General features: G+C 44.7%; 2 protein-coding genes across 4 annotated transcripts in view; both read right to left on the reverse strand.

The window, feature by feature from the left end:
• LOC109896742 (protein bicaudal D homolog 1) overlaps window positions 1-16,185 on the reverse strand; it is a 38,773-nt gene extending 22,588 nt beyond the window's left edge. Inside the window, exon 1 of one of the 2 annotated variants that reach the window (XM_020490567.2) lies at window positions 15,431-16,185. In XM_020490567.2, coding sequence (XP_020346156.2) covers window positions 15,431-15,646 — 216 coding nt within the window. In that variant the 5' untranslated portion in view covers window positions 15,647-16,185. The remainder of the gene's footprint in view (window positions 1-15,430) is intronic. The other variant, XM_020491059.2, reaches the window with a different exon arrangement.
• A 6,477-nt stretch (window positions 16,186-22,662) lies between these two features.
• Window positions 22,663-26,402, reverse strand: LOC116375218 (intestine-specific homeobox). Of its 2 annotated transcripts, none has more exons than XM_031831364.1 (3): window positions 25,930-26,402; window positions 24,864-25,018; window positions 22,663-23,127 (listed from the first exon to the last, which is right to left on the reverse strand). In XM_031831364.1, the coding sequence occupies exons 1-3, from the start codon at window positions 26,201-26,203 to the stop codon at window positions 22,840-22,842; spliced, it is 717 nt and encodes a 238-aa protein (XP_031687224.1). In that variant the 5' UTR covers window positions 26,204-26,402; the 3' UTR covers window positions 22,663-22,839. The 2 variants fall into 2 exon arrangements, with proteins under 2 accessions (XP_031687224.1, XP_031687225.1); XM_031831365.1 differs by having other exon boundaries at window positions 24,864-25,015; window positions 25,930-26,400.
• Window positions 26,403-26,647: the final 245 nt, after the last annotated feature.

Raw genomic sequence — 26,647 nt, forward strand, 5'->3', positions numbered from 1 at the left:
GGTCAGCACTCTGATCACCCGACCTAGTGAACCACGCTCTCACAGGCTGGCAGAGGTCAGCACTCTGATCACCCGACCTAGTGAACCACACTCTCACAGGCTGGCAGAGGTCAGCACTCTGATCACCCGACCTAGTGAACCACGCTCTCACAAGCTGGCAGAGGTCAGCACTCTGATCACCCGACCTAGTGAACCACGCTCTCACAGGCTGGCAGAGGTCAGCACTCTGATCTGGATAAGTGGGTTGTGAAAATGTGGCTCCTCCATTATCCATGCCCCTGGCTTTGAAACATCTCGGTGAACAATCAAAGCACAGGAAGCTGTCACCCTGGACCCAATGTCCACCAGCCCTTGGCCCCCCTCATGCAAACGGGAGGTGTAACGCTCCAAGAAAGAGAGAGAGAGAGAGAGAGAGAGAATGTTTTGTCATTTAGCGAACACTGATCCAGAGCGACTCATGGTAGTGAGTACATATGTAGCACACGGGGATGTGTGAAACGTACTCCTCAGCCTTAAGGTGTCCCGCTTTTGTTGCCTCCTTAGCTAGCTTTTTAGGTGGCACGATCAGCTAAGACCCTTGAGGGAGGATGGTCACGTGTGTTTGTGAGACAGAGGTCCCGAGTTGGAGCCAGATTTGGGCCAAATCGCAAGGACGTGTTACTCGCTAAGCAAGCAGCGCAAAATCCTTTTTACACGTAGATTTCCAGCATTGTAAAATTCCAGTAATCGAACCTACAACCCTGGCGTTGCTAGCACCATGCGCTACCAACTGAGCCACACGGGACTGGACCACGGAGACTGACTAAGAGACGACACCCCGCGGAGGGAGACAGACTGTCTGCTCCTCTGAGACAGACAGTCTCAGTCTTTATTATCCCATAGGATACCACGGTCTGCAGAGAGGATGGCAGGGAAAGTAGCTTTGTTGATTACTATAATCACAAACTATTTTACTTTCTCCCAACCTCTCTCTCTCTCTTTCCCTCACAGCCAGCCTGACAGAGAAGAATGGGAGAGATATTAGCTTTTTGAAATTGGTTCTTGCACTTTGCCTGTTATACAGTCCCCCTCTATCTCCCTCCCTCTTCCATTTCTCTTTATCTCACCTTTTTTCTTCTCCCCTTTGTGTCTTTAGACAACTACTCTAAGAGACCAGTAATGGGCCGTACCTCTGAGTTTCATGCACTGTCCCTCCCCGTAGAGCTAGCCAGTGTTGTAGACTGCCAGTGCCAAGGATTCACATAGCTTTCCGCTGAGGTATCAACAGACCAAACAACACACATCAACCAAAGGGGTCGAATGAAAGTGACCTACGAGCTTTATTTGATCTATGTTACATAAGTGGACACTCACATACACAACAGCAGTATTCAGCAACCGTTCTCACGGGCAGGCGTTTCCCAAGACAATAGACGGATTCACCATTACTGCCCTGTCTCTCTACCCTTCTTCACTCGTCTGTTCTCTTCACAACGGACAGACAGTAGCCTTTCCCCCGTCCCCTCTCCCTCAGACAGACTCCTCTGACACACTCGTTAACAGGGGCGATGTCATCATTAGCAGCTCTTTGAGCTCACACAGGGCCATGCGCTGGCACAGTGACACCCTGTTAAACGCTCCCTTTCACGCCATCTTGGATCTGTCAGGAGCCATCTGACCCGTGCCAGACTAGCACAGCACCTGTGGAGAGAAACACTGGTCAACGGCCCTGGACACACACACACTCCGGTTAGATACACAGCCTCTCTTCTACCCCCTAGTATGCATGATGCAGGATTTTATTCCAGCCCAGCTCTAAAACACACCCGATTCAACTACTGTAACTAAGGTCTTGATAATTATGGAATGCTTGAATCAGGGTGCTGGGCTAGAACAAATACCTGCACTTCCTATAACTCTCCCAGGACACGGGTTGGTGACCACAGTTGTCCTATCTTAGCGTCGCCACACTAAACTCACAGCATTTTCTCCTGTCTGGTCAGTGACAGTGGGGGACCTCTGGACTATAGCTGCCCCCCCCCTCCCCCGTGGGCAAGAGGAGGTGGGCTGGAGGGAGGGGATTGGAGTGGTCTGGGGATTCAAGGACAATTCATTCTGTAGACATTGCACTGTACATGTAACTGCCAAAATAAATTAAACACTTGAGTAAAAGAGGGATACAAAGTATATTGAAAGCAGGTGAGTCCACACACGTGTGGTTCCTGAGTTAATTAACATCCCATCATGCTTAGGGTCATGCCCAGTTGTCCATTATCTTGACTACCATGACTATAAGAAGAGATCTCAGTGACTTTGAAATAGGGATCTCAAAAGGAAACACCACCATTGCAAACCAATTGAACACTTAAGAGAGATTCTGGAGCGGCGCCTGAGACAGCGTTTTCCACCACCATCAACAAAACACCAAATTATGGAATTTCTCATGGAAGAACGGTGTCACATCTCTCCAATAGAGTTCCAGACACTTGTAGAATCTATGACAAGGCGCATTGAAGCAGTTCTGGCTCGTGGCGGCCAAACGCCCTATTAAGACACTTTATGTTGGGGTTTCCTTTACTTTGGCAGTTATCTGTCTATATGCGTCTCACATACACAGTGTTATGTATTGTATCCATCTTCTTCTCTGTAGGGGTGTCTCTAATGAGAAACAGCTGGAGCCCCCCCCCCCCCCCCCCCACAACAGGCCTGTAGTCCCACTGCCAGTAGGCTAACAACTCTACATAGCACAGTGTCGCCATTCTCCATCCGTGTGTACAGTGTCCTCCCTATCATCAAACCCCCATAAGTCAACAGGTAATCACGCAAACACATAACATGAATAAAAATTACCTATCTATCAGATGAGGTGTTTTTGCAGGTTAACTCGCATCAAACACTTTGCATGAGCCTCACAATCAAATCAGCACAATACACCTTATCCTTACTGCGTGCCGTGTTTGTATGCCCCTCTCACTGTGTCCCGATTAGCTGAGTTAGAGAGTTCGCTAGCTAAGGGTTAGCAGCACCTGGCTCAGCAGCCTTAAACAGACACTAATCAATACAGGGCCCAGGAGGGCTGCAGATGTGGGAGACCCAGTGCACTTTGAAGAAGGAACCCCACTGCAGCACAACACAGGCCTTTTGAAGTACACCCTCTCTGGAAGGTAACCTTGGGTTGGGTGGACAGGACCAGGAACAGAACAGGAGATAGGCTGGGAGGCAGGGTGGGTAGCTTCCTCCCCAGTCTCCAACTCGGAGCATCATGCCCCTGTGTGTAATATGATGGTGTCATGTATGGATGGTGTTCTGAGATAGGGAGGGAGGGACACTAACATGAATCTTTCAGTCAGGTCACATCGTCTCCCTCTTCCCCCCAACCACTACATCAACAACCACACTAGGAACACTTATGAGATACTGTTCTCCACCCTCCCTCTCAGGAGTCTAAGGGTTAATTATGAGAGAACCACAGCCTCATATCGTTGAATTATTCAGCCTATCCCTGTGCTCTATGTGGGGAATACAGACTGACATCAGGCATCCAGAGATTTTTTTCCAGCCGTCACTTAAGTGCCTGTGAACATGTGACCTAGAGGAAGAATCCATCATTTGCAGGGACATCTGTGTCCCAAATGGCACCCTAAAGGGCTCCTGGCTGATTTCACCTACGAAGCATTACATAGGCTTGCTCCTACCTAGCTGTCCGATTTGGTCCTGCCGTACATGCCTGCACGTACTGTTTAAGAGTCCTATGCCTACAGGTCACAAGACGCAGGCCTCCTTATTGTCCCTAGAATTTCTAAGCAAACAGCTGGAAGCAGTGCTTTCTCCTATAGAGCTCCATTTTTATGGAATGGTCTGCCTACCCATGTGAGTGACGCAGACACGGTCCCGACATTTAAGTCCTTACTGAAGACTCATCTCTTCAGTAGGTCCTATGTGATTGAGTATAGTCTGGCCCTGGGGTGCAAAGGTGAACGGCAAGGCACTAGAGCGACGAACTGCCCTTGCTATCTCTGGCTGGCCAGCTCCCCTCCCTCCATTGGGATTCTCTGCCTTTGACCCTATTACGGGGGCTGAGGAGGGGGGGGGGGCGACACTTGAGTGGGTTGAGACGCGATCTTCCTGTCCGGTTTTGTGCCCCCTCAGGCTCGTGCAGGTGGAGGAGATCTTTGTGGGCTATACTCAGCCTTGTCTCAGGGTAGCAAGTTGGTGGTCTGTTGATGTCCCTCTAGTGGTGTGTGGGCTGTGCTTTGGCAAAGTGGGTGTGGTTATATCCTGCCTTGTTGACCCTGTCTGGGGGTATTTGACAGGGTCAACAAGGGCCACAAGGGCCACAGTGTCCCCCGACCCCCCCTGTCTCAGTCTCCAGTATCTATGCTGCAATAGTCTATGTGCCGGGGGGCTAGGGTCAGTCTGTTATATCAGGTGTAATTCTCCTGTCTTATCTGGTGTCCTGTGTGAATTTAAGTATGCTCCCTCTAATTCTCTCTTCCTCCCCTCCTGGAGGACCTGAGCCCTAGGACCATGCCTCAGGACTACTTGGCCTGATGACTCCTGGCTGTCCTTAGACCAACTGGTCATGCTGCTGCTCCAGTTTCAACTGTTCTGCCTGCGGCTAGGGAACCCTGATCTGTTCACCGGACGTGCACCTTGTCCCGGACCTGCTGTATTCGACACTCTGGCTCTCTCTCTCTATCGCACCTGCTGTCTCGACCTCTGAATGCTCGGCTATGAAAAGCCAACTGACATTTACTCCTGAGGTACTGACCTGTTGCACCCTCTACAACCACTGTGATTATTATTTGACCCTGCCGGTCATCTATGAACCTTTGAACATTTTGAAGAACAATCTGGCCTTAAATGGCCATGTTATAATCTCCACCCGGCACAGCCAGAAGAGGACTGGCCACCCTCAGATTCTGGTTCCTCTCTCAGGTTCTTTCTAGGTTCCTGCCTTTCTAGGGAGTTTTTCCTAGCCACCGTGCTTCTACATCTGCATTGCTTGCTGTTTGGGGTTTTAGGCTGGGTTTCTGTACAGCACTTTGTGACATCGGCTGATGTAAAAAAGGCTTTATAAATACATTTGATTGATTGATTGATTGGTCAAAAGTAGTGCACTATGTAGGGAATAGGGTGCCATTTGGATAAAACCCAGCTACAGTAGCTGTTGAAGAAAACAGTTAGCCTACTGTTAAGGGATTTCATCCACTCTGGGGTTTGAAAGGTCTGTGAGACTTTAGCCATTCAGTCAAAGTAGGCCTCACTTCTTTTTTTTTGCCCACAGTGAATCCACAATGAACTGAAAAGATTCACTGACACACTACAGTAAGTGTGAAGAAGTACTTACTTTAGTATTTCAGATCATTCTGCACAATAGCAGCATGATCAGATGAGGGATAGATTCCCAGCCAACTACACTATAGCCCACAGTGGGAAAGACATAATGTATTTGGGTGCCCAAGTGTGGCTAATGGTATTTCCTAATAGATCTAAGCCATTCTCCTTGCTCTGAGAGTCAATGATAGACCGTCAGTAGCTATACCATAACTCACACGAATGCCTTATTAATAGACATGCAGACATGGATCCATTTGCTTCCTGTCAAGGTAAGGTCCAGGTGTCAGTGGCTCTCGGACACTGATCTAGGATCAGCCTACCATCCCACACATTCTAAAATGAACCATTAGGCCTTAGAACATAAACTGACCTGGGATCAGCGTCTAGGGACGACTTGATTATATACAGCTCATAATAGAGTTGTCAAGCTGGAGAAGGATACATCCCATTGGTTGTTTGTGTATGACATCGTGGGAGTTGAGGGTTAGGTTGGGCGCTTCTGCTTTTAGCCTGACAGCAGTGCTAATGCACGCTGAATTTTTCATATTTTTTTTCAATCAAACACAAATCTTTCCCCCTACTTCCCCTTTAACAGCCCTTGCTTCCAACATGTGACTATAAAACCTTTCCCATTTTAAACGCCCGTCACAAGGGTCACACATTAATCATTCAGTTATTTTTTATTTATTTCACCTTTATTTAACCAGGTAGGCCAGTTGAGAACAAGTTCTCATTTACAACTGCGACCTGGCCAAGATAAAGCAGTGCAACAAAAAACAACAACTCAGAGTTACACATCAACAAACGTACAGTCAATAACACAATAGAAAAGAAAAATAGAAAAATCTCTGTAAAATGTGTGCAAATGTAGAAGAGTAGGGGGTAAGGCAATAAATAGGCCATAGAGGCAAAATAATTACAATTTAGCATTAATACTGGAGTGATGGATGTGCAGATGATGATGTGCAAGTAGAGATACTGGGGTGCAAAAGAGCAAGAAGGTAAGTAATAATATGGGGGTGAGGTAGTTGGGTGTGCTATTTACAGATTGGCTGTGTACAGGTACAGTCAAATCAAATCAAATCAAATTTATTTATATAGCCCTTCGTACATCAGCTGATATCTCAAAGTGCTGTACAGAAACCCAGCCTAAAACCCCAAACAGCAAGCAATGCAGGTGTAGAAGCACGGTACAGTGATCGGTAAGCTGCTCTGACACCTGCTGCTTAAAGTTAGAGAGGGAGATATAAGACTCCAGCTTCAGAGATTTTTGCAATTTGTTTCAGTCATTAGCAGCAGAGAACTGGAAGGAAAGGTGGCCAAAGGAAGTGTTGGCTTTGAGGATGACCAGTGCAATATACCTGCTGGAGCGCGTGCTATGGGTGGGTGTTGCTATGGTGACCAGTGAGCTGAGATAAGGCGGGGCTTTACCTAGCAAAGACTTATAGATGACCTGGAACCAGTGGGATTGGCTACGGATATGTAGTGAGGGCCAGCCAATGAAAGCATACAGGTCGCAGTGGTGGGTGGTATAAGGGGCTTTGGTGACAAAATGGATGGCACTGTGATAGACTACATCCAGTTTGCTGAGTAGAGTGTTGGGGGATATTTTGTGAATGACATTGTCGAAGTCAAGGATCGGAAGGATAGTCAGTTTTACCAGGGTATGTTTGGCAGCATGAATGAATTTTGGATTGGAGATGCTTAATGTGAGTCTGGAAGGAGAGTTTACAGTCTAACCAGACACCTAGGTATTTGTAGTTGTCCACATATTCTAAGTCAGAACTGTCCAGAGTAGTGATGCTAGTCGGGCAGGAGGGTGCAGGCAGCGATTGGTTGAAGAGCATGCACTTAGTTTTACTAGCATTTAAAAGCAGTTGGAGGCCACGGAAGGAGTGTTGTATGGCGTTGAAGCTCGTTTGGAGGTTTGTTCGCACAGTCTCCAATGAAGGGGCAGATGTATACAGAATGGTGTAGTCTGTGTAGAGGTGGATCAGAGAATCAGCAGCAGCAAGAGCGACATCATTGATATATACAGAGAAAAGAGTTGTCCCGAGAATTGAACCCTGTGGCACCCCCATAGTGATTGCCAGAGTTTGCTGCAGGGGGTGCTGAGATGTTGGCCGGGGTAGGGGTAAAACTTTTGGGAATTAGTGCTACAGGAATCAAATTTCTGTTTGAAAAAGCTAGCCTTAGCTTTCCTAACTGACTGAGTATATTGGCTCCTGACTTTCCTGAAAAGTTGCATATCGCAGGGGCTATTCGATGCTAATGCAGAATGCCACAATGTTTTTGTGCTGGTCAAGGGCAGTCAAGTCTGGGGTGAACCAAGGGCTATATTTGTTCTTAGTTCTACATATTTTGAACGGGGCATGCTTATTTAAGATGGAGAGGAAAGCACTTTTGAAGAGCAACCAGGCATCCTCTACTGACGGGATGAGGTCAATATCCTTCCAGGATACCCCGGCCAGGTCGATTAGAAAGACCTGCTCGCTGAAGTTTTTTTTTTTTATGCAAGAAGAGAGAGACAATGAAGTAGAGAGACAATGCACTCCAATAAGCTCATTACACTATCACTGATAGCCTAGGGTTTATTAAACAATATAAAGACTATTGGACCATGTTATAGGATGGCGAGACAGATGGATTTAGGAAAATGTTGAGTGGTGAGAATATAGTCGATAACACAGCAGTACTCTAAGTCGGTTAGGGCCACAAAGGCGCGTGTGTGTGTAATAGGTATAGCAGAGAGGAATATGGGGTAGATTTAGATACAGGTGTGTGTATGTAGCATGATGTAATACGTGTGAAATGTATAGCTATAGAGTGAGGGAGGCTTTACAGGCTTAGATAAAGGAATGTATAGCAGAGAGGTGTAGATTGACCTGTCAATTGTAGATAGCTTGTTATTACTCCACCCAGCTCCTCCCAGACACTGGTGCACTTTACACAGGAAATGGAAAATGCTCACTTCAAGGACTCTTAAACAGTTACTGATATTCCTTAAACACTTATCTCTCTCTCTCTCTCGCTCCCTCCCTCCCTCCCTGGCCTATACTCTCTCCCTCTCCATTTGAGATTGCATTTGCCCAATGAAGTAGCTCTGTAAACATACAGCACAGTACATATACAGGAAGCTCCAAAAGTGTTGGGACAGTGAAACATTTGAAGTTATTTTGGCTCTGTACTCCAGCACTTTGGATTTGAAGTTATACAAGTGCAGACTGGGACAAATTCACTTAAATGTGTATTAAAGTAGTAAAAAGTTAAGTATTTGGTCCCATATTCCTAGCAGTCAAGGACTATATCAGGCTTGTGACTCTACACATTTGTTGGATGCATTTGCTGTTTGTTTTGGTTGTGTTTCAGATTATTTTGTGCCCAATAGAAATCAATGGTAAATAATGTATTTTGTCATCTTGGAGTCACTTATACTGTAGAAAATGTTTCTAAACACTTCTACATTCATGTGGATGTTACCATGACTACAGATAGTCCTGAATGAATCATGAATAATGATGAGCGAGAAAGTTATAAGCATATCCCCACAAAAATGCTAACCTCCCCTGTTATTGTAATGGTGAGAGATTCGCATGTCTTGGGGGTATGACATTTGTGCGTCTGTAACTTTCTCACTCATCATTATTCACGATTAATTCAGGACTGTCTGTAATCATGGTAGCATCAGTGGCTATTTTAGCATGTAAATATTGGTGGGGCAAACAAAAAGGAATGTGGGATGCCTGCCAGCAAAGCAACAACACAACACTAAACAATACACGAACTGCACTATAACGGTGACAAACGGTTCCCACAAACTGTTAGGGCCCACATAAAGCTGTCCCAACAGCAGAGTCCCAACAGCAGTCCCAACACCTTACCACTGCTACAGTTCATTCAGCCTCGTTTACTGCTTAAAAAAAAAAACACGGCTGATGGCTGACTTGCTTAACATGGCTGACTTGCTTAAACAAATGTGGTTTCTACCGACAATTGAGATGTACCAACTATGGCATAAGGAGACGACAAGCGGATAAGAGGCAATCCGTAATTTCGATTAAGACATTAATGAGCGAGAGACGACGGACGTAGTCAATATAACTATTTGTTCGGCACTTTTGAAATGTACAGCGACAGAATTCAGAACCTGGGCCGTTCTAACATATAAAACAGACAATGAAAGCTCTTACAATATTCAATGATTACATTTCTCTAAAAACAGGTTATAGGCAAACAAGCAGACACCGGCCACGAACGATGTGTTTACAATACCGCGTTGGTGAAAATAAACCAAATTATTAAGGTGAGGTACATGGGCTACTAACAGCATACTACACAGCATACAATTAGTATTACTTTAGCTACAGTATACATATCTCTCTGGCATCCTATAAAATGTATGAAGCAGCGCAACACATTTTTGGACTCACGTTGTGACCACCCGATGTCACAGGAAGGCCAAAAAGATCATCAATGACAACAACCACCCGAGCTACTGCCTGTTCACCCCGCTATCATCCAGAAGGCGACGTCAGTACAGGTGCATCAAAGCAGGGACCGAGAGACTGAAAAACAGCTTCTATCTCAAGGCCATCAGACTGTTAAACAGCCACCACTAACATGGAGTTAGTGACTCAACTTCAGCCACTTTAATAATGGGAATTGATGGGAAATGATGTAAAATATATCACTAGCCACTTTAAACAATGCTACTTAATATCCTTTACATATCCTACATTATTCATCTCATATGTATATGTATATACTGTACTCTATATCATCTACTGCATATTTATGTAATACATGTATCACTAGCCACTTTATCTATGACACTTTTTTTTACATACCCTACATCACTTATCTCATATGTATATACTGTACTCGATACCATCTACTGCATCTTGCCTATGCCGTTCTGTACCATCACTCATTCACATCTTTATGTACATATTCTTTATCCCTTTATACTTGTGTGTATAAGGTATTAGTTTTGGAATTGTTAGGTTAGATTACTCGTTGGTTATTACTGCATTGTCGGAACTAGAAGCACAAGCATTTCGCTACACTCGCATTAACATCTGCTAACCATGTGTATGTGACAAATACATTTGATTTGATTTTGATTGAACAGGAAAGTGGCGAGGCGGTCCTTCATTGGGCAAATGTTGTCATCAAAGAGAAAGATGCTGAACTTACAATTCCGAGTTGAATGACTGTTCAAAACGTATTATCCCAGCCGTAGCTCGTTGTTTTCCCAAGTTCCCAGTTGTCTTGAACTCACAGTTAGCCACTGATTCCTTCCCAAACCCCTCATTGTTGAATTTGCGATTTCCAACTTGTTGTGTAATGTTTATGTCCAATGGCCGATCAGCACCGAGACGTTTTATCTCTAATTTCTCTTCATATGACGAGGACTGAAAAAGATTTGATTGTCACTTGATTCATGGTGATGACTGCTTGCTAAGACTTTGGCAGTATGATGTTGACATGATCAGTCCAATCAAAGCTACTCTAGATATAATGTGATATGATGTCATTCTATCTGTAACCAATGACCTTGAGCCTTCTTGGACGGGCACTTCTAATATTAACTCTATGGCAGAACCCAAGGGGTAACATTTTTCGAGCGCTAACCTTGAATCGGGGATGACGTAATGTCCCATGGGTGACAGAAAACTGAGCCAATCATGACAGAAAACTGAGCCAATCAGGCGCAACACTCTGTATTTTCTGCTGGCTAGCCCAGCTCTGCCCTGAATAATGGGTCACCACTGGGTAGCATCCACATGAATGATTCTTATTTACAATAAAAGTGACTCCAACATGACACAAAACATAATTTCCCATTCATTTCTGCTGAAAAACAAAATAATCTCAAATGAAAGCTGACAGTCTACACTTTAACCTCATAGTAATTGTATCATTTCAAAGCGCTGGAGTACAGATCCAAAACAAAAGAATTGTCACTGTCCCAATACTTTTGGAGCTCACTGTATTACATAGTACTATAACCTACTCTTTCAAACCCACTTCCAATGATCAAATGAATGCACCAATTCCTGGATGGATCCAGTGTACGTTATGTTCCCAAAGCAAATAAATAACATGAGTGGAGCCTAAATATACCTCCCTTCAAAACCAATCTAATGGGCTACTGTGGAGCAAGCTGATTAACATCAAGTAGTCAGTAGATCTTTATTGCCAAGGCTGGTCCTTCTGGGTCATATCCTGCTGTTAACCAATGGCTATTAGATTACATTATACCAGGACTCAATTACCTAATGTTTTAGAATACGAAGAGCAGAAGACAGACTATGTCATTGTAGGTTAATGTCTGAATTAGAAAATGGTGGTTTAAATGCAGGCTTCATTTTGGCTAAGGGAAATATCTAACATAACCACTTGGCACCTGGACATTCTCTTGAAGAAAGAAATTATACATCACAAATGTGTTATTACATATGGTAATTTTATCAATTGAACCTTTGTAATTAGAAATGTCCATTCCATTGATTAACAAATCAATCTGTGACTCATTATGTACCACAACCACTACCAAAAGTGATCTTTTTCCTTTGCTTTGTCATGAGCATCCTTTCATCAAACCTGCTGATAGCAATTCGTGATGAAAGGTTTGCAGACCCAATAGTGCTTAGATACACTGACTCATGCTACCTGTACACTGAGAAGACCTTGTGAGGTAATTGAGTTGATAATTACCAATCAGGCTTGTACATTCCCGTGAAATAACACTGACAGTCTAGCACAACACTACCACGATGAAAGCAAAGCATGCTATGATGAATCATTTATACCAGAGTCTCTCTTTGGTCCTTTCATCCAGTAAAGTCATGGTGGACTGTTTCCAGTAAAGCTCAGAGAGGGAACACGGTGGTCACGGTGGATTGTTTCCAGTAAAGCTCAGAGAGGGAACACGGTGGTCACGGTGGACTGTTTCCAGTAAAGCTCAGAGAGGGAACACGGTGGTCATGGTGGACTGTTTCCAGTAAAGCTCAGAGAGGGAACACGGTGGTCATGGTGGACTGTTTCCAGTAAAGCTCAGAGAGGGAACACGGTGGTCATGGTGGACTGTTTCCAGTAAAGCTCAGAGAGGGAACACGGTGGTCATGGTGGACTGTTTCCAGTAAAGCTCAGAGAGGGAACACGGTGGTCACGGTGGACTGTTTCCAGTAAAGCTCAGAGAGGGAACACAGTGGTCATGGTGGACTGTTTCCAGTAAAGCTCAGAGAGGGAACACGGTGGTCAAGGTGGACTGTTTCCAGTAAAGCTCAGAGAGGGAACACGATGGTCATGGTGGACTGTTTCCAGTAAAGCTCAGAGAGGGAACACGGTGGTCACGGTGGACTGTTTCCAGCAAGCTTCAGTTTACGAAGTGACAGTTCATTCAGTTACTTCAGCTATGATGAGCTTTTCCCAACTGGACCAGACCACCGTGTGGAAGACTACTACCCACAGGACTAGTAAAGGTAGGACATCTACCTATTCTCAAAGTGGTAAGGAAAACCTCTTATTACAGCGACGTGAGATAACTGTCAACAAATGGTCCAATCTAGATAGATCATTCTGCGATCAGTTTAGCCCTTTCCCCAGTAGCAGCGGTATGCCTGAGAAACCTGGTGATCAATAGGAGTTCATTGAGATGAAATTAGGTATTGAGCTGACTGATGGAAACCTAGACAAGATGAAGACTTTCTCTAAGGATCAGTGGCCATGGCCAAGGGGGAGAGAGGAGGAGAGGAGAGGGGGAGAGAGGAGGAGAGGAGAGGGTGGAAAGGAGCGGGGGAGAGAGGAGGAGAGGGGGAGAGGGTGGAGAGGAGAGGGTGGAGAGGAGAGGGGGAGAGGGGGGAGAGTAGAGGGTGGAGAGGAGAGGGTGGAGAGGAGCGGGGAGAGAGGAGGAGAGGGGAAGAGGGTGGTGAGGAGAGGGTGGAGAGCAGTGGGGGAGAGAGGAGGAGAGGAGAGGGGGAGAGGGTGGAGAGGAGAGGGGGAGAGAGGAGGAGAGGGGGAGAGGGTGGAGAGGAGAGCGGGAGAGGGTGGAGAGGAGAGGGGGAGAGAGGAGGAGAGGAGAGGGGGAGAGAGGAGGAGAGGGTGGAGAGGAGCAGAAGGGGGACAGAGAGAAATAGAGAGAGAACTGGGGGTGGTGTCGCAAATGGGGATGTGTTCCACTTGCACCAGTGAATATATAGCTTTTCAGCAAGCAGTGTGATGTCCTTCACAGTATCACAGAAAACAGAATGAGGTGGGGGGAAAGAGAGGGGGAGATAGAGAGAGTGGAAGTCGGGGTACTACAGCAAATGCTGAGCTGATTGACATCTAAATACACATGGTTTAAACTGACCTGAGATGTCTTAAAATGGCCTCACTGTGTGGCGTTATTGTTGCCATGCATATGACATATCCAGAGTGGACAGGACAAGTCACAGGCATGCCTTCATTGTTGGCTGCCTACACCACGTCCAAACCAATCTAATAGAACTCCAGAATGTATGCCAAAATCGACACACACACACACACACACACACACTGACCTTCAGTTACTGTAAATGCATCCTCAGCTGCCTACAGACACACCCGTCTGTATTATAGCTAACAAACCAGTGAATGAATACTGCCATAGGGTTCCATATGGCAGAGAAAGCACTGTTTGTTGCAGATCGACAGAGTATTTGTAAAAAAACAGTGGCACAGTGTAGCTAATTAGCATGAATTGATTATTGAGAGAGAGAGAGAGAGAGAGAGAGAGAGAGACAGAGAGAGAGAGAGAGAGAGAGAGAGAGACAGAGAGAGAGAGCGAGAGAGAGAGCGAGAGCGAGAGAGAGAGAGAGAGCACTGAGAGAGCACTGAGAGAGAGAGAGAGAGAGAGAGAGAGAGAGAGAGAGAGAGCGAGAGAGAGAGAGAGAGAGAGAGCGAGAGCGAGAGAGAGAGAGAGAGAGAGAGAGAGAGAGAGAGAGAGAGAGAGAGAGAGAGAGAGAGAGAGAGCGAGAGAGAGAGAGAGCGAGAGAGAGAGCGAGAGAGAGAGAGAGAGAGAGAGAGAGAGAGAGAGAGTGAGAGAGAGAGAGAGCGAGAGAGAGAGAGAGAGAGAGAGAGAGAGAGAGCACTGAGAGAGAGAGAGAGAGAGAGAGCACTGAGAGAGAGAGAGAGAGATAGAGAGAGAGCACTGAGAGAGAGAGAGAGAGAGAGAGAGAGAGAGAGAGAGAGAGAGAGAGAGAGAGAGAGAGAGAGAGAGAGAGAGAGAAAGAGAGAGAGAGAGAGAGAGCACTGAGAGAGAGAGAGAGAGAGAGAGAGAGAGAGAGAGAGAGAGAAAGAGAGCACTGTCCTCCTCCAATTATTTTAGAGGTGTGACTCTTAGAGTAGGACATGAATATCCCAGATGTGGGTGTGCCACTTAGCACTTAGTGAGTCTGCCAGATAGGGAATTGTGTACTACGGTGGTACTAAGTACTGTATAATTTACACAATGTTCCACAGACCTACTTTTTGAATAGACAGATAACACTTCCCCCCCATAGGCGTTCAAGTGTATTGCAGAATTCAGTATCTCTTTAAAAATCTGTTAAAATAGGCATGCAAAAGCTGTTTGACACATAATAACAACCATGGTTTACATCCATCTACACACACAAAGTAGCCTAGCACAGCAAACTTATGATATTCCATTGCACCAAAATGCGCATCATTAGCACACCTTGGAAAGCCCATACCTGCGCGTCAGACTTGCGCATAGCATCAAGTTACTACGCTACTCCCTGCTCGGACAACAAAGACCTCTCCGTCCCCTCCTAGTTCTCTGCTGAGGCCTGTGTATCTCTGACAGACTCAGACCCGCTGTGTGGTGTCTGACTGGTGCCAACTTCTGTGGGTGAGGCGGGGGAGGGGGGGGGGGGGCTGCCCTAATCTTGCTGACATCACGCATTCCTTGGAAGGGATGTAGCCTACCCGCCTGGGGGGGCAGAAGGAAGTTGGATTTGGAGGCTAACTAATAAATGCATGTTAACGAATACATTTCCAGGAAGCACTGAACTTATATCACATAGGCCAATGTTTATGGTTAACTTAGGGTGTTATTTAATAGCGTGTTTTAAGTGGTTGATACCTCTTGTAGCTGCTCCAGCTCCTGTCGGAGCGCCTCTTGCTCGGCCTCTAGATCCGAATATTGCTGCTTCAGGGTCTGGTTCTCCTCCAGAACCACCAGACCGCACTCCGCAGCCCGGATCTTCTCCCGGTTCGCCTCCGCCAGCTCACGGGTCAAACGCTCCACCTCTGCCCGGCAATGTTCCACCGTCTCCCCGCATCCTCCTCCAGCAGCCATCGCTCTCCCTCTCTTCCCCTTCTCTCCTCTTCTCCTCGCCCCTGCGTCGGATGGGCAGAGAAGCGGAGGAAGAAAACAGATGTAGCCTACCGGACAACAATCCCCACACCCCCGTTGGAAGGAATCAGACGAGGAGTTTAAAAACGCATGAAAAGGGCGTTAACATCCCCGGAGCGAAATGATTGTGAAAGAGAGATGAATCCCTCCATAGCTGATGTGTTGAATTGAACGGTTTCCCCTCTAGGCGTAGTAGGGTCCAGCATCATCCCGTTTCCTCTTCTTTTGTTGCTTATTCATCGGGATGCGGACGCCATCTCTCTCTATTGCCATGAAGCAGCGGCAAGGTACACACAACTCTCGCCCATCCTTCTGCTGCCTGTGGCTGTGACGTCGACCGTTCACCCGCACATCTCTCCCTCTGCTGTACCGTATGAATACTGCTCGTCACGCTGGGCCGGTCCACAGACAAGGAGGACCATGTTTATGTTGGTGATGACATCTGTTGCTCACCGTTGGTGATCACGGTTATTAATAAACTAACGTGTCAGGAAAGCTATATGCCTGATCATTTGTTTTATTCCATCCCTCTCCACCAGGGGTTTCCAATCCTTTCCACCCAAGGACCCCTGATATGTCCCCATATATAGTCCCTATACAGTGCCTTCGGAAAGTATTCAGACCCCTTTACTTTTCCCACAGTTTGTTATGTTACAGCATTAAACTCAAATTGATTAAACAAAACAATTCATCAGCAATCTACACACAGTACCCCCATGACAAAGCAAAAACATGTTTTTAGAAGTGTTTGCAAATGTATTTAAAAATAAAAAACGTATTTACAAAAGTATTCAGACCCTTTGCTATGACACTCAACATTGAGCTCGGGTGCATCCTGTTTCCATTGATCATCCTTCAAATGTTTCTACAACTTGATTGGAGCACTCCAATCAGGCCTTTATGGTAGAGCGGCCAGACGGAAGCCACTCCTCACTAAAAGGCACATGACAGTCCGCTTGGAGTTTGCCAAAAGGCACCTAAAAAATCTCTGACCATGAGAAACAAGATTCTGATGAAACCAAGTTTAAACTCTTTGGCGTGAATGCCAAGTGTCACATCTGGAGGAAACATGACACCATCCCTACAGTGAGGCATGGTGGTGGCAGCATCATGCTGTGGGGATATTTTTCAGCGGCAGGGCCTGTGAGACTAGTCAGGTTCGAGGGAAAGATTAACAGAGCAAAGTACAGAGAGATCCTTGATGGAAACCTGCTCCAGAGAGCTCAGGACCTCAGACTGGGGACAAGATTCACCTTCCAACAGGACAGCGACCCTAATCACACAGCCAAGACAATGCAGGAGTTGCTTCTGGACAAGTCTGTTAATGTCCTTGAGTGGCCCAGCCAGAGCCTGGACTTGAACCTGATCGAATATCCCTGGATAGACCTGAAAATAGCTGTGCAGCAACACTCCCCATCCAACCTGATAGCGCTTGAGAGGATCTTCAGAGAAGAACGGGAGAAACTCCCCAAATACAGATGTGCCAACCTTGTAGCGTCATACCCAAGAAGACTCAAGGCTGTAGTAATCGCTGCCAAAGGTGCTTCAACAAAGTACTGAGTAAAGGGTCTGAATACTTATGTAAATGTGATATTTCATTTTTTTATTTATATTTTTGGGCAAAACATTCATTAACCTGTTTATCATTATGGGGTATTGTGTGTAGATTGAGGAGGAGGAAAACATTTTTAAATTAAAATGTCAAGGGGGTCTGAATACTTTCCGAAGACACTGTATATGGTCCCTATTGGGATCCCTGGTATATTTTAGCCCAGATCCTGACGTGTCAACTGCAATGCCCCTATGATGCTCATTTATAAGTTGCTCCAGATAGGCCTCTAATACAAATCATAGTGAGAAAGATGACAGGAAACAATATCATGTTTGAGCCAGGAGAGGAAACGAAAGTGGAGATAGCATCTCCACAGTAGCTTATTCTAAGTCCTACAGCACCACCACCTGTTCAAACCAGGAACCCAGCAATACGGTCTCACAGCTGTGACACCCTTATTGAACCACAAGAGGACACCCATGCCAAGCTCATCAAAATATATGTCCAATTTATTTTAAAATACGAGTTTGAATTTATCAGCTTTCAGTAGCCTACTTCAGTCCATTAGCTATTTTTATTGTTTCCTGATATACATTTGAAAATGAAGTGATATAGCAACAAGCACATTTATTTAAAAATAAATCAATACATTAATATATATATATATATATATATATATATATATATATATATATATATATATATATACAGCGTACCACCCACTGTTCACACCATAATAAACCAGTTAAACAGAACTGTAAAATAAAAATGAAATGTTCCTCCATTTGGAATGCATGACTTTGAACTTTGGAAGTTGGTTAAAGCTCAGCACTTCAGGCATTTCGGAAACACACCAAACAAATTCTTGGAAAATTCAATAACACCCACACAAATCTGCCAGCCTTTGGCCAAACTGGTGTGTGTGTGTTCTAACGTTAGCCTGTGGATGGGGACACATCTTAGCTCGTCTGATAAGACTGTTATAACACAGGGTTCACCCGTATGCTAAGCGCCTGAAAATACAGATAAGAGTGGGTCAAAAGTTCAACAGAGGGAAGAAGTGTTGTTGAGTCAAGGCAAGAGCGCCATCGTAAATAGGCTACAGATTTTTCTAACCTGTTCAGGTGAAGGATGGAACAAACCACCTCACTGAAATATTTGAATCGATTTCCTCAACACCAGCCCTGAGGCCTCACAGCACAGGGCTGCATGTGTTTACTCCAGCCCATTCATTGACTCTTACACACCCAATTCAATTCAATTAAACGAATCATCAAGCCATTGACCAGTTATTTCCCTAGGAATGGAGTTGAGTTGACTTTGGAGTTGACTTTTACACTGGCTTGCGAAAGTATTCACCCCCTTGACATTTTTCGTTTTTCGTTTTTCATATTTTGTTGCCTTACAACCTGGAATTTAAATATATTTTTTTGGGGGGGGTTAGTATCATTTGATTTACACAACATGCCTACCACTTAGATGATGCAAAATATTTTTCATTGTGAAACAAACAAGAAATAAGACCAAACATTTTTTACTTGAGTGTGCATAACTATTCACCCCCCAAAGTCAATACTTTGCAGAGCCACCTTTGGCAGCAATTACAGCTGCAAGTATCTTGGGGTATGTCTCTATAAATTTAGCACATCTAGCCACTGGGATTTTTGCCACCACCATGCTTCACTGTGGGGATGGTGTTCTCGGGGGGTTGAGAGGTGTTGGGTTTGCGCCAGACGTAGCATTTTTCTTGATGGCCAAAAATCTGACCAGAGTACCTTCTTCCATATGTTTGGGGAGTCTCCCACATGCCTTTTGGCTAACACCAAACGTGTTTGCTGAGTTTATTCTTTAAGCAATGGCTTTTTTTCTGGCCACTCTTCCATAAAGCCCAGCTCTGTGGAGTGTACGGCTTAAAGTGGTCCTATGGACAGATACACTAATCTCCGCTGTGGAGCTTTGCAGCTCCTTCAGGGTTATCTTTGGTCTCTTTGTTGCCTCTCTGATTAATGCCCTCCTTGCCTGGTCTGTGAGTTTTGGTGGGCGGCCCTCTCTTGGAAGGTTTGTTGTGGTGCCATATTATTTCAATTTTTTAATAATGGATTTAATGGTTCTCCGTGGGATGTTTAAAGTTTCGGATATTTTTTTATAACCCAAGCCTGATCTGTACTTCTCCAAAACTCTGTCCCTGACCTGTTTGGAGAGCTCCTTGGTCTTAATGGGTGCCGCTTGATTGGTGGTGCTTCTTGCTTAGTGGTGTTGCAGACTCTGGGGCCTTTCAGAACAGGAGTACAGTGGGGCAAAAAAGTATTTAGTCAGCCACCAATTGTGCAAGTTCTCCCACTTAAAAAGATGAGAGAGGCCTGTAATTTTCATCATAGGTACACTTCAACTATGACAGACAAAATGAGGAAATAAAATCCAGAAAATCACATTGTAGGATTTTTTATGAATTTATTTGCAAATTATGGTGGAAAATAAGTATTTGGTCAATAACAAAAGTTTATCTCAATACTTTGTTATATACCCTTTGTTGGCAATGACAGAGGTCAAACGTTTTCTGTAAGTCATAAGGTTTTCACACACTGTTGCTGGTATTTTGGCCCATTCCTCCATGCAGATCTCCTCTAGAGCAGTGATGTTTTGGGGCTGTTGCTGGGCAACACAGACTTTCAACTCCCTCCAAAGATTTTCTATGGGGTTGAGATCTGGAGACTGGCTAGGCCACTCCAGGACCTTGAAATGCTTCTTACGAAGCCACTCCTTCCTTGCCCGGGCGGTGTGTTTGGGATCATTGTCATGCTGAAAGACCCAGCCACGTTTCATCTTCAATGCCCTTGCTGATGGAAGGAGGTTTTCACTCAAAATCTCACGATACATGGCCCCATTCATTCTTTCCTTTACACGGATCAGTCGTCCTGGTCCCTTTGCAGAAAATCAGCCCCAAAGCATGATGTTTCCACCCCCATGCTTCACAGTAGGTATGGTGTTCTTTGGATGCAACTCAGCATTCTTTGTCCTCTAAACACGACGAGTTGAGTTTTTACCAAAAAGTTATATTTTGGTTTCATCTGACCATATGACATTCTCCCAATCTTCTTCTGGATCATCCAAATGCTCTCTAGCAAACTTCAGACGGGCCTGGACATGTACTGGCTTAGGCAGGGGGACACGTCTGGCACTGCAGGATTTGAGTCCCTGGCGGCGTAGTGTGTTACTGATGGTAGGCTTTGTTACTTTGGTCCCAGCTCTCTGCAGGTCATTCACTAGGTCCCCCCGTGTGGTTCTGGGATGTTTTCTCACCGCTCTTGTGATCATTTTCACCCCACGGGGTGAGATCTTGCGTGGAGCCCCAGATCGAGGGAGATTATCAGTGGTCTGTCTTTCATTTCCTAATAATTGCTCCCACAGTTGATTTCTTCAAACCAAGCTGTTTGCCTATTGCAGATTCAGTCTTCAAGGCCTGTTGCAGATTCAGTCTTCAAGGCCTGTTGCAGGTCTATAATTTTGTTTCTGGTGTCCTTTGACAGCTCTTTGGTCTTGGCCATAATGGAGTTTGGAGTGTGACTGTTTGAGGTTGTGGACAGGTGTCTTTTATACTGATAACAAGTTCAAACAGGTGCCATTAATACAGGTAACGAGTGGAGGACAGAGGAGCCTCTTAAAGAAGAAGTTACAGGTCTGTGAGAGACAGAAATCTTGCTTGTTTGTAGGTGACCAAATACTTATTTTCCACCATAATTTGCAAATAAATTCATTAAAAATCCTACAATGTGATTTTCTGGATTTTTTTTCTCATTTTGTCTGTCATAGTTGAAGTGTACCTATGATGAAAATTACAGGCCTCTCTCATCTTTTTAAGTGGGAACTTGCACAATTGGTGGCTGACTAAATACTTTTTTGCCCCACTGTATGTATACTGAGATTATGTGACAGATTATGTGACACTTAGATTGCACACAGGGGGACTTTATTTAACTAATTAAGTGACTGCTGAAGGTAATTGGTTGCACCAGATCTTATTTAGGGGCTTCAAAGCAAAAGGGGTGAATACATATCCATGCACCACTTTTCCATTATTGAAATCTTTTGTATTTTTTTAAACAAGTTATTTTTTTCATTTCACTTCACCAATTTGGACTATCTGTGTATGTCCATTACATGAAATCCAAATAAAAATCAATTTAAATTACAGGTTGTAATGCAACAAAATTGGAAAACTGCCAAGTGTCACGTCCTGACCTTAGAGAGCCTTTTTATTTCTCTATTTGGTTAGGTCGGGTGTGATTTGGGTGTGCATTCTAGTTTTTCTATTTCTTTGTTGGCCGTGTATAGTTCCCAATCAGAGGCAGCTGTCTATCGTTGTCTCTGACTGGGGATCATATTTAGGCAGCCCTTTTTCCCACCTTAGATTGTGGGATCTTGTTTTTGCATAGTTGCTGTCTAGCCGTGCAGAACTTTACGTTCTGTTTTGTATTTTGTTGTTTTGTCGGAGTTCGGTATTAAAAATCATGAACACTTTCCACGCTGCGCTTTGGTCCAATCCATCTTTCAAGAGGAAGGGATGAATACGTTTGCATGGCACTGTAGATGATCATGTGTTCAGTTGGGATGACATTTCCAGAACTTGCAGTTAAAAACATAATTCTCAGAGATCTACTGATCTACTCTATTTCTGTCTGCAACACTGAAACATTGAACCATCTTACACAATTGTTTTATGATGACTCTACACCTGGTAGTGTGTGTGTGTGTGTGTGTGTGTGTGTGTGTGTGTGTGTGTGTGTGTGTGTGTGTGTGTCTGTCTCAGATAATGACTGTACACATGCCCTGCCCTCAGATTCACCCCAGGTGAATTAAGATAAGGTAGTACCATATATGTAGAGTGCAATAAACCAATTGAGTAATAATCTGAAATCTCAACACAGTATCCCTTTTATAGGCCCCATATCATCTGAAATAACACCCCCCCTCCCTCTCTCTCTCTCCCTCTCTTTATTTCTCTCTCTATCTTTCTTTCTCTCAAACCCTGGCACCGTATGTGTGGGCTATATGTAATTTATTGAGTTTCTACTATAAATACCTTATGATAATATATAATGGTTTCCTTGGCAATCGTCACCCATAAATGTTAATTGTTCAACGACTCCAGAACATTGTCCTATTAATCATATCATATCACATAAACTACTTTACCCTTTGAGAGGACTACTCAGATCCAAGGAACTATATGGTTGACCCTGGAAGTGACGTAACACTGAGGATGATGACTGAGTCCGAGTGTTTCTAAGAATCCCAGAGAACCCAGGATCAGTCTGAGACATGTGTCTCCAACTCTCCCACTCTGGTCCTGGAGACCTCTACTGGGTGTTTCATTCCAGCCCTACAATAACACACCTGATTCAGCTAATCCTGCTCAGACTGAAGACCTTTATTTCTGATACTTCTGATACTTGTATGAGTAGAATTGTTTCAAGTGCAGAAAACACATATGTACAGGGACAGACTTATTGGACATACAAGACATCCGGTGTGTTCGTCGTCAGCTGAGTGTGTGTCCAGGTATGGTGTGTGTCATTGGGGTCAACTAGGACTGGGCTGGGAGGGGAAGCAGGTAGGGCTCAGAGTAGGGTACCAGGGCTGGGTGGAGCTTGGGCAGGAAGTTCTGGTAAACACCAATGGGATGGTAGGGTGGCCTGGAGATTAAGAACTTGTGCCGTAGTGGGTGTGGCCTGGTTTGGAGGGATCCAATCAGGGGAGGAAGCGGCACTATCCTCTCAGGCTGTTGGTTGATGTCTAAGAGTTTGTCCAATCCTCTGCTCTCTCCCAGAGCTCCAGTCTTCCTCCACTTGGCCCGGCGGTTCTGGAACCATATCTGGGTCAGGATGACAACACACAGCAGATACAGTGAGCACCATAATTCATTGGACAGTGACCATTTTTTGTTATTTTGGTTCTGTACTCTAGGGGTGAAGTGCAGACTGTCAGCTTTAATTTGAGGGTATTTTCATACATATCGGAAGAACCGTTTAGAAATGACAGCACCTTTTGTACATGGTCCACCCATTTTAAGGTACTACAAGTATTTGTTGAGTTGGCTTCACAGATGTGTGTCGTTAGGCAGGTGTATTCATTTGTGTCGTTAGTGAGTGCAGGAGAGCTGTTGATGAATAGTATTGATTCTAGACTTTGCTATTGCCTTTGAAGGTTGTTGTTGGGGTGTGACAACATGAGGAAGACAGCAGTGTCGATGCAAATTAAGCTGGCCGTCATAAGGCTTGGAAATGAAAATCAATCAATCAGGAACATTGCAAAATGCCTCGGCATGCCCAAGTCAACAGTTTGGTTCATCATTAACAAGAAAAAAACAACTGGTGAACTCAATTATGTCAAAAGACCCGGTAGACTGAGAAAGACCACTGTATTGGATGACTGGAGAATACTCTCTATGGTGAAGAAAACCCCCCTAACAACAGCCCAACAGATTAAAAACACTCTCCTGGATACAGGTGTAGATGTGTCAAAGTCTATCATAAGTAGAAGACTACACCAGCAGGACTACAGAGGATACACTACAAGATTAAAAACCACTGATGAGCCTGAAGAACAGAAAGGCGAGATTATAGTTTGCTAAAAAGCACCTAAAAGAGCCCCAAGAGTTCTGGGGGAAAAAGTATTGTAGACAGATGAGACAAAGATTAACATGTACCAGAGTAATGGAAAGAGGAAAGTGTGGAGAAGAAAAAGACATGCCCATGATCCAAAGCATACCACCTCATCCGTAAAACATGGTAGAGGGGGTGTTATGGCTTGGGCCTGTATGGCTGCCAGTGGAACAGGCTCACTAGTCTTCATCGATGATGTGACTGCAGACAGAAGTAGAACACTGAATTCTGAAGTCGACAGATATATTTTTTTCCGCTCAGATAAAACCAAATGCCTCCAAACTCATTGGACTGCACTTCATCATGCAACACGACAATGGGCCTAAACATACTTCTAGAGCGACGAAGGGGTTTTTGATGGCCAGAAAGTGGAAAATCCTTGACTGGCCGAGTCAATCGCCAGATCTGAATCCAATTGAACATGCATTTTACATGCTGAAGAGGAGACTGAAGCAATAAGTCTCCGAAACAAGCAGGAACTGAAGATGGCTGCAGTACAGGCCTGGCAGAGCATCACCAGGGAAGATACCCAGCGTCTGGTGATGTCGATGCATCGCAGACTTCAAGCAGTCATTGCATGCAGAGGATATGTGACCAAATATTAACAATGATTACTTTATTCTACATTATGTTAAACTGTCCAATGTTTTTTGATGCCCGAAAATGGGGGGGGGGACTATGTACAAAAGCTTCTATAATTTCGAAATTGTTCATCCGATATGTATGAAAATACCCTCAAATTTAAGCTGACAGTCTGCACATCACCCTCATTGTCATTGTATCCTTTCAAACTCAAAGTGCTAGAGTACAGAACCAAAATAACCCAAAAAGGGTCACTGTCCAATGAATTATGGTGCTCACTGTATGTTAGAGGACCATCAAGAAACCAACCAAACACACAGAAATGCATGCGCACACACAAAAATACACACAGTAGTGTACTTACCTGTACTCGTGCCTCTGACAGCTGTGTTTGGGAGGCCAGTAGTTCTCTGGAATATATGTCAGGGTATTGGCTCTCCTGGAAGGACCTTTCTAGCACCTCTAGCTGGGCCGAGGTGAATGTGGTTCGTACCCGCCGACTGCTGCTCCGTGACTCTACTCCAAACAAAACACACACACACACAATTTATTGCTTTCGAAATGGAAAGCGGATATTTAGCAAACTCTGTAAATGTGTTTGGCCGTTTAGCTAAATGTGGCACTTAAAGTCTACAGTATTTACAGGTAACTATCCAAATACAATTAGACCTTAGACAGTTACAGAAACGGTTATGACAGGAAATAAGTTATTATTTTGTGCACTAAATATACAGGCGGTAACACATTTGCAGAACATTTTTGTCCTTAAGTAAGGTTAAAACAACCCACAGCTATACAGTAATTCCCATTAACGTGTCTCAAGTGTATTTCTAATCATAATTGTTTTGTTTATTGTCGTTTTTTTTTTAATGTTCCTCCAGAATGGAATTTGAAGTAATCCAATTCTCTAAGCGGCTTTTAGAAAAGACGGAGCATTGAGCATTTATGAATCACTAACAAGACATTTTTCAAAATCAACATCAAAGCAGCACCATATAAAAGAGTAGAAAAAAAAGCTACGAAACCATAAAACAACCTCTGACTCTTGCCTCTGCAGTAACTGAGCTTTAGTACACTGGAGAGGATAGAAATACTTAGCCAGAACAAACTTAAACCTTCTTCAAATCAAATATAAAGCACTCGTTCCTCATGCAATACTGTCACAATGCCATTTACTTACTCTGTTTCCACACTCTACAGTTTAGAAGGATGTAGCACAAGAAACACAATCTACACTATTGAATATATCTATCTATTGATCTTGCTTCATTGAAATTAGTTCCCCCCCTTGTATTTTGGATATTGAAGTTTTCTCCTGCTACTAATAAGGTCATTTAGCAGATACTTTGATGAAAACCGCAGCATACAGTTCATCAAATCCACAGCGTGCTCCGACAAACTGAGCCTTTGGAACCACAGACTAAACACACCTGGGCATCTTTTGACTTTAGGCTCTTGCTCAGCGGTGGTCTTCACACACACAGCCCCCGTCTCTCCCGCCATGCTCCCTCTCTCCTCCTCTCCGCCGCCCCCCCTCTCCTCCCCATCCAGACACTGTGCTCTCCTCAGGATCCGCTCAATGGAGTGAGACAACACCTTGGGGAGGGACACACACTCTGGAGTCTGTCTCTGTGGGCCTCCATTGTGCACTGACATATCCTGCACCGCCGGCCTATCTGGTTCCCCACTGACTTCCAGGCTCATCCGTAGAGGGTGACCCAGCCTGCGAATCAGACCTCTGTAGACGGGGTACAACTCTCTCCTTTGTTACACCTCCTGGTCCCCTCACTGGTTGTCTGTAGTCTAGGATTCAGACTTACTTCTCTCTCGCTCTCTCTGTGTGTCTCTCTCTCTCTCTCTCTCTCTCTCTCTCTCTCTCTCTCTCTCACTGTCTTGTTCTATCGCTCTCTTCCTCTCGGTCTCTCTCTTCCTCCCTTTGCATCTATATACCTCCTTCTGTCTGTCTGTCTGTCTGTCTGTCTGTCTGTCTGTCTGTCTGTCTGTCTGTCTGTCTGTCTGTCTGTCTGTCTGTCTGTCTGTCTGTCTGTCTGTCTGTCTGTCTGTCTGTCTGTCTGTCTGTCTGTCTGTCTGTCTGTCTGTCTGTCTGTCTGTCTGTCTGTCTGTCTGTCTGTCTGTCTGTCTGTCTGT

This window comes from Oncorhynchus kisutch, linkage group LG9 (genome assembly GCF_002021735.2).
Source record: "Oncorhynchus kisutch isolate 150728-3 linkage group LG9, Okis_V2, whole genome shotgun sequence".
Lineage (NCBI taxonomy): Eukaryota > Metazoa > Chordata > Actinopteri > Salmoniformes > Salmonidae > Oncorhynchus > Oncorhynchus kisutch.

Bases quoted from the DNA above. Each gene is read 5' to 3' on its own strand.
- LOC116375218 (XM_031831364.1), bottom strand. From the start codon at position 26,203: ATGAGCCTGGAAGTCAGTGGGGAACCAGATAGGCCGGCGGTGCAGGAT. The intron at 25,019-25,929 runs GTGTGTTTAGTC...TTTTGTTTGGAG, and splicing joins TAAAGTCAAAAGATGCCCAG to TAGAGTCACGGAGCAGCAGT. The intron at 23,128-24,863 runs GTAAGTACACTA...ATCCTGACCCAG, and splicing joins TGTCAGAGGCACGAGTACAG to ATATGGTTCCAGAACCGCCG.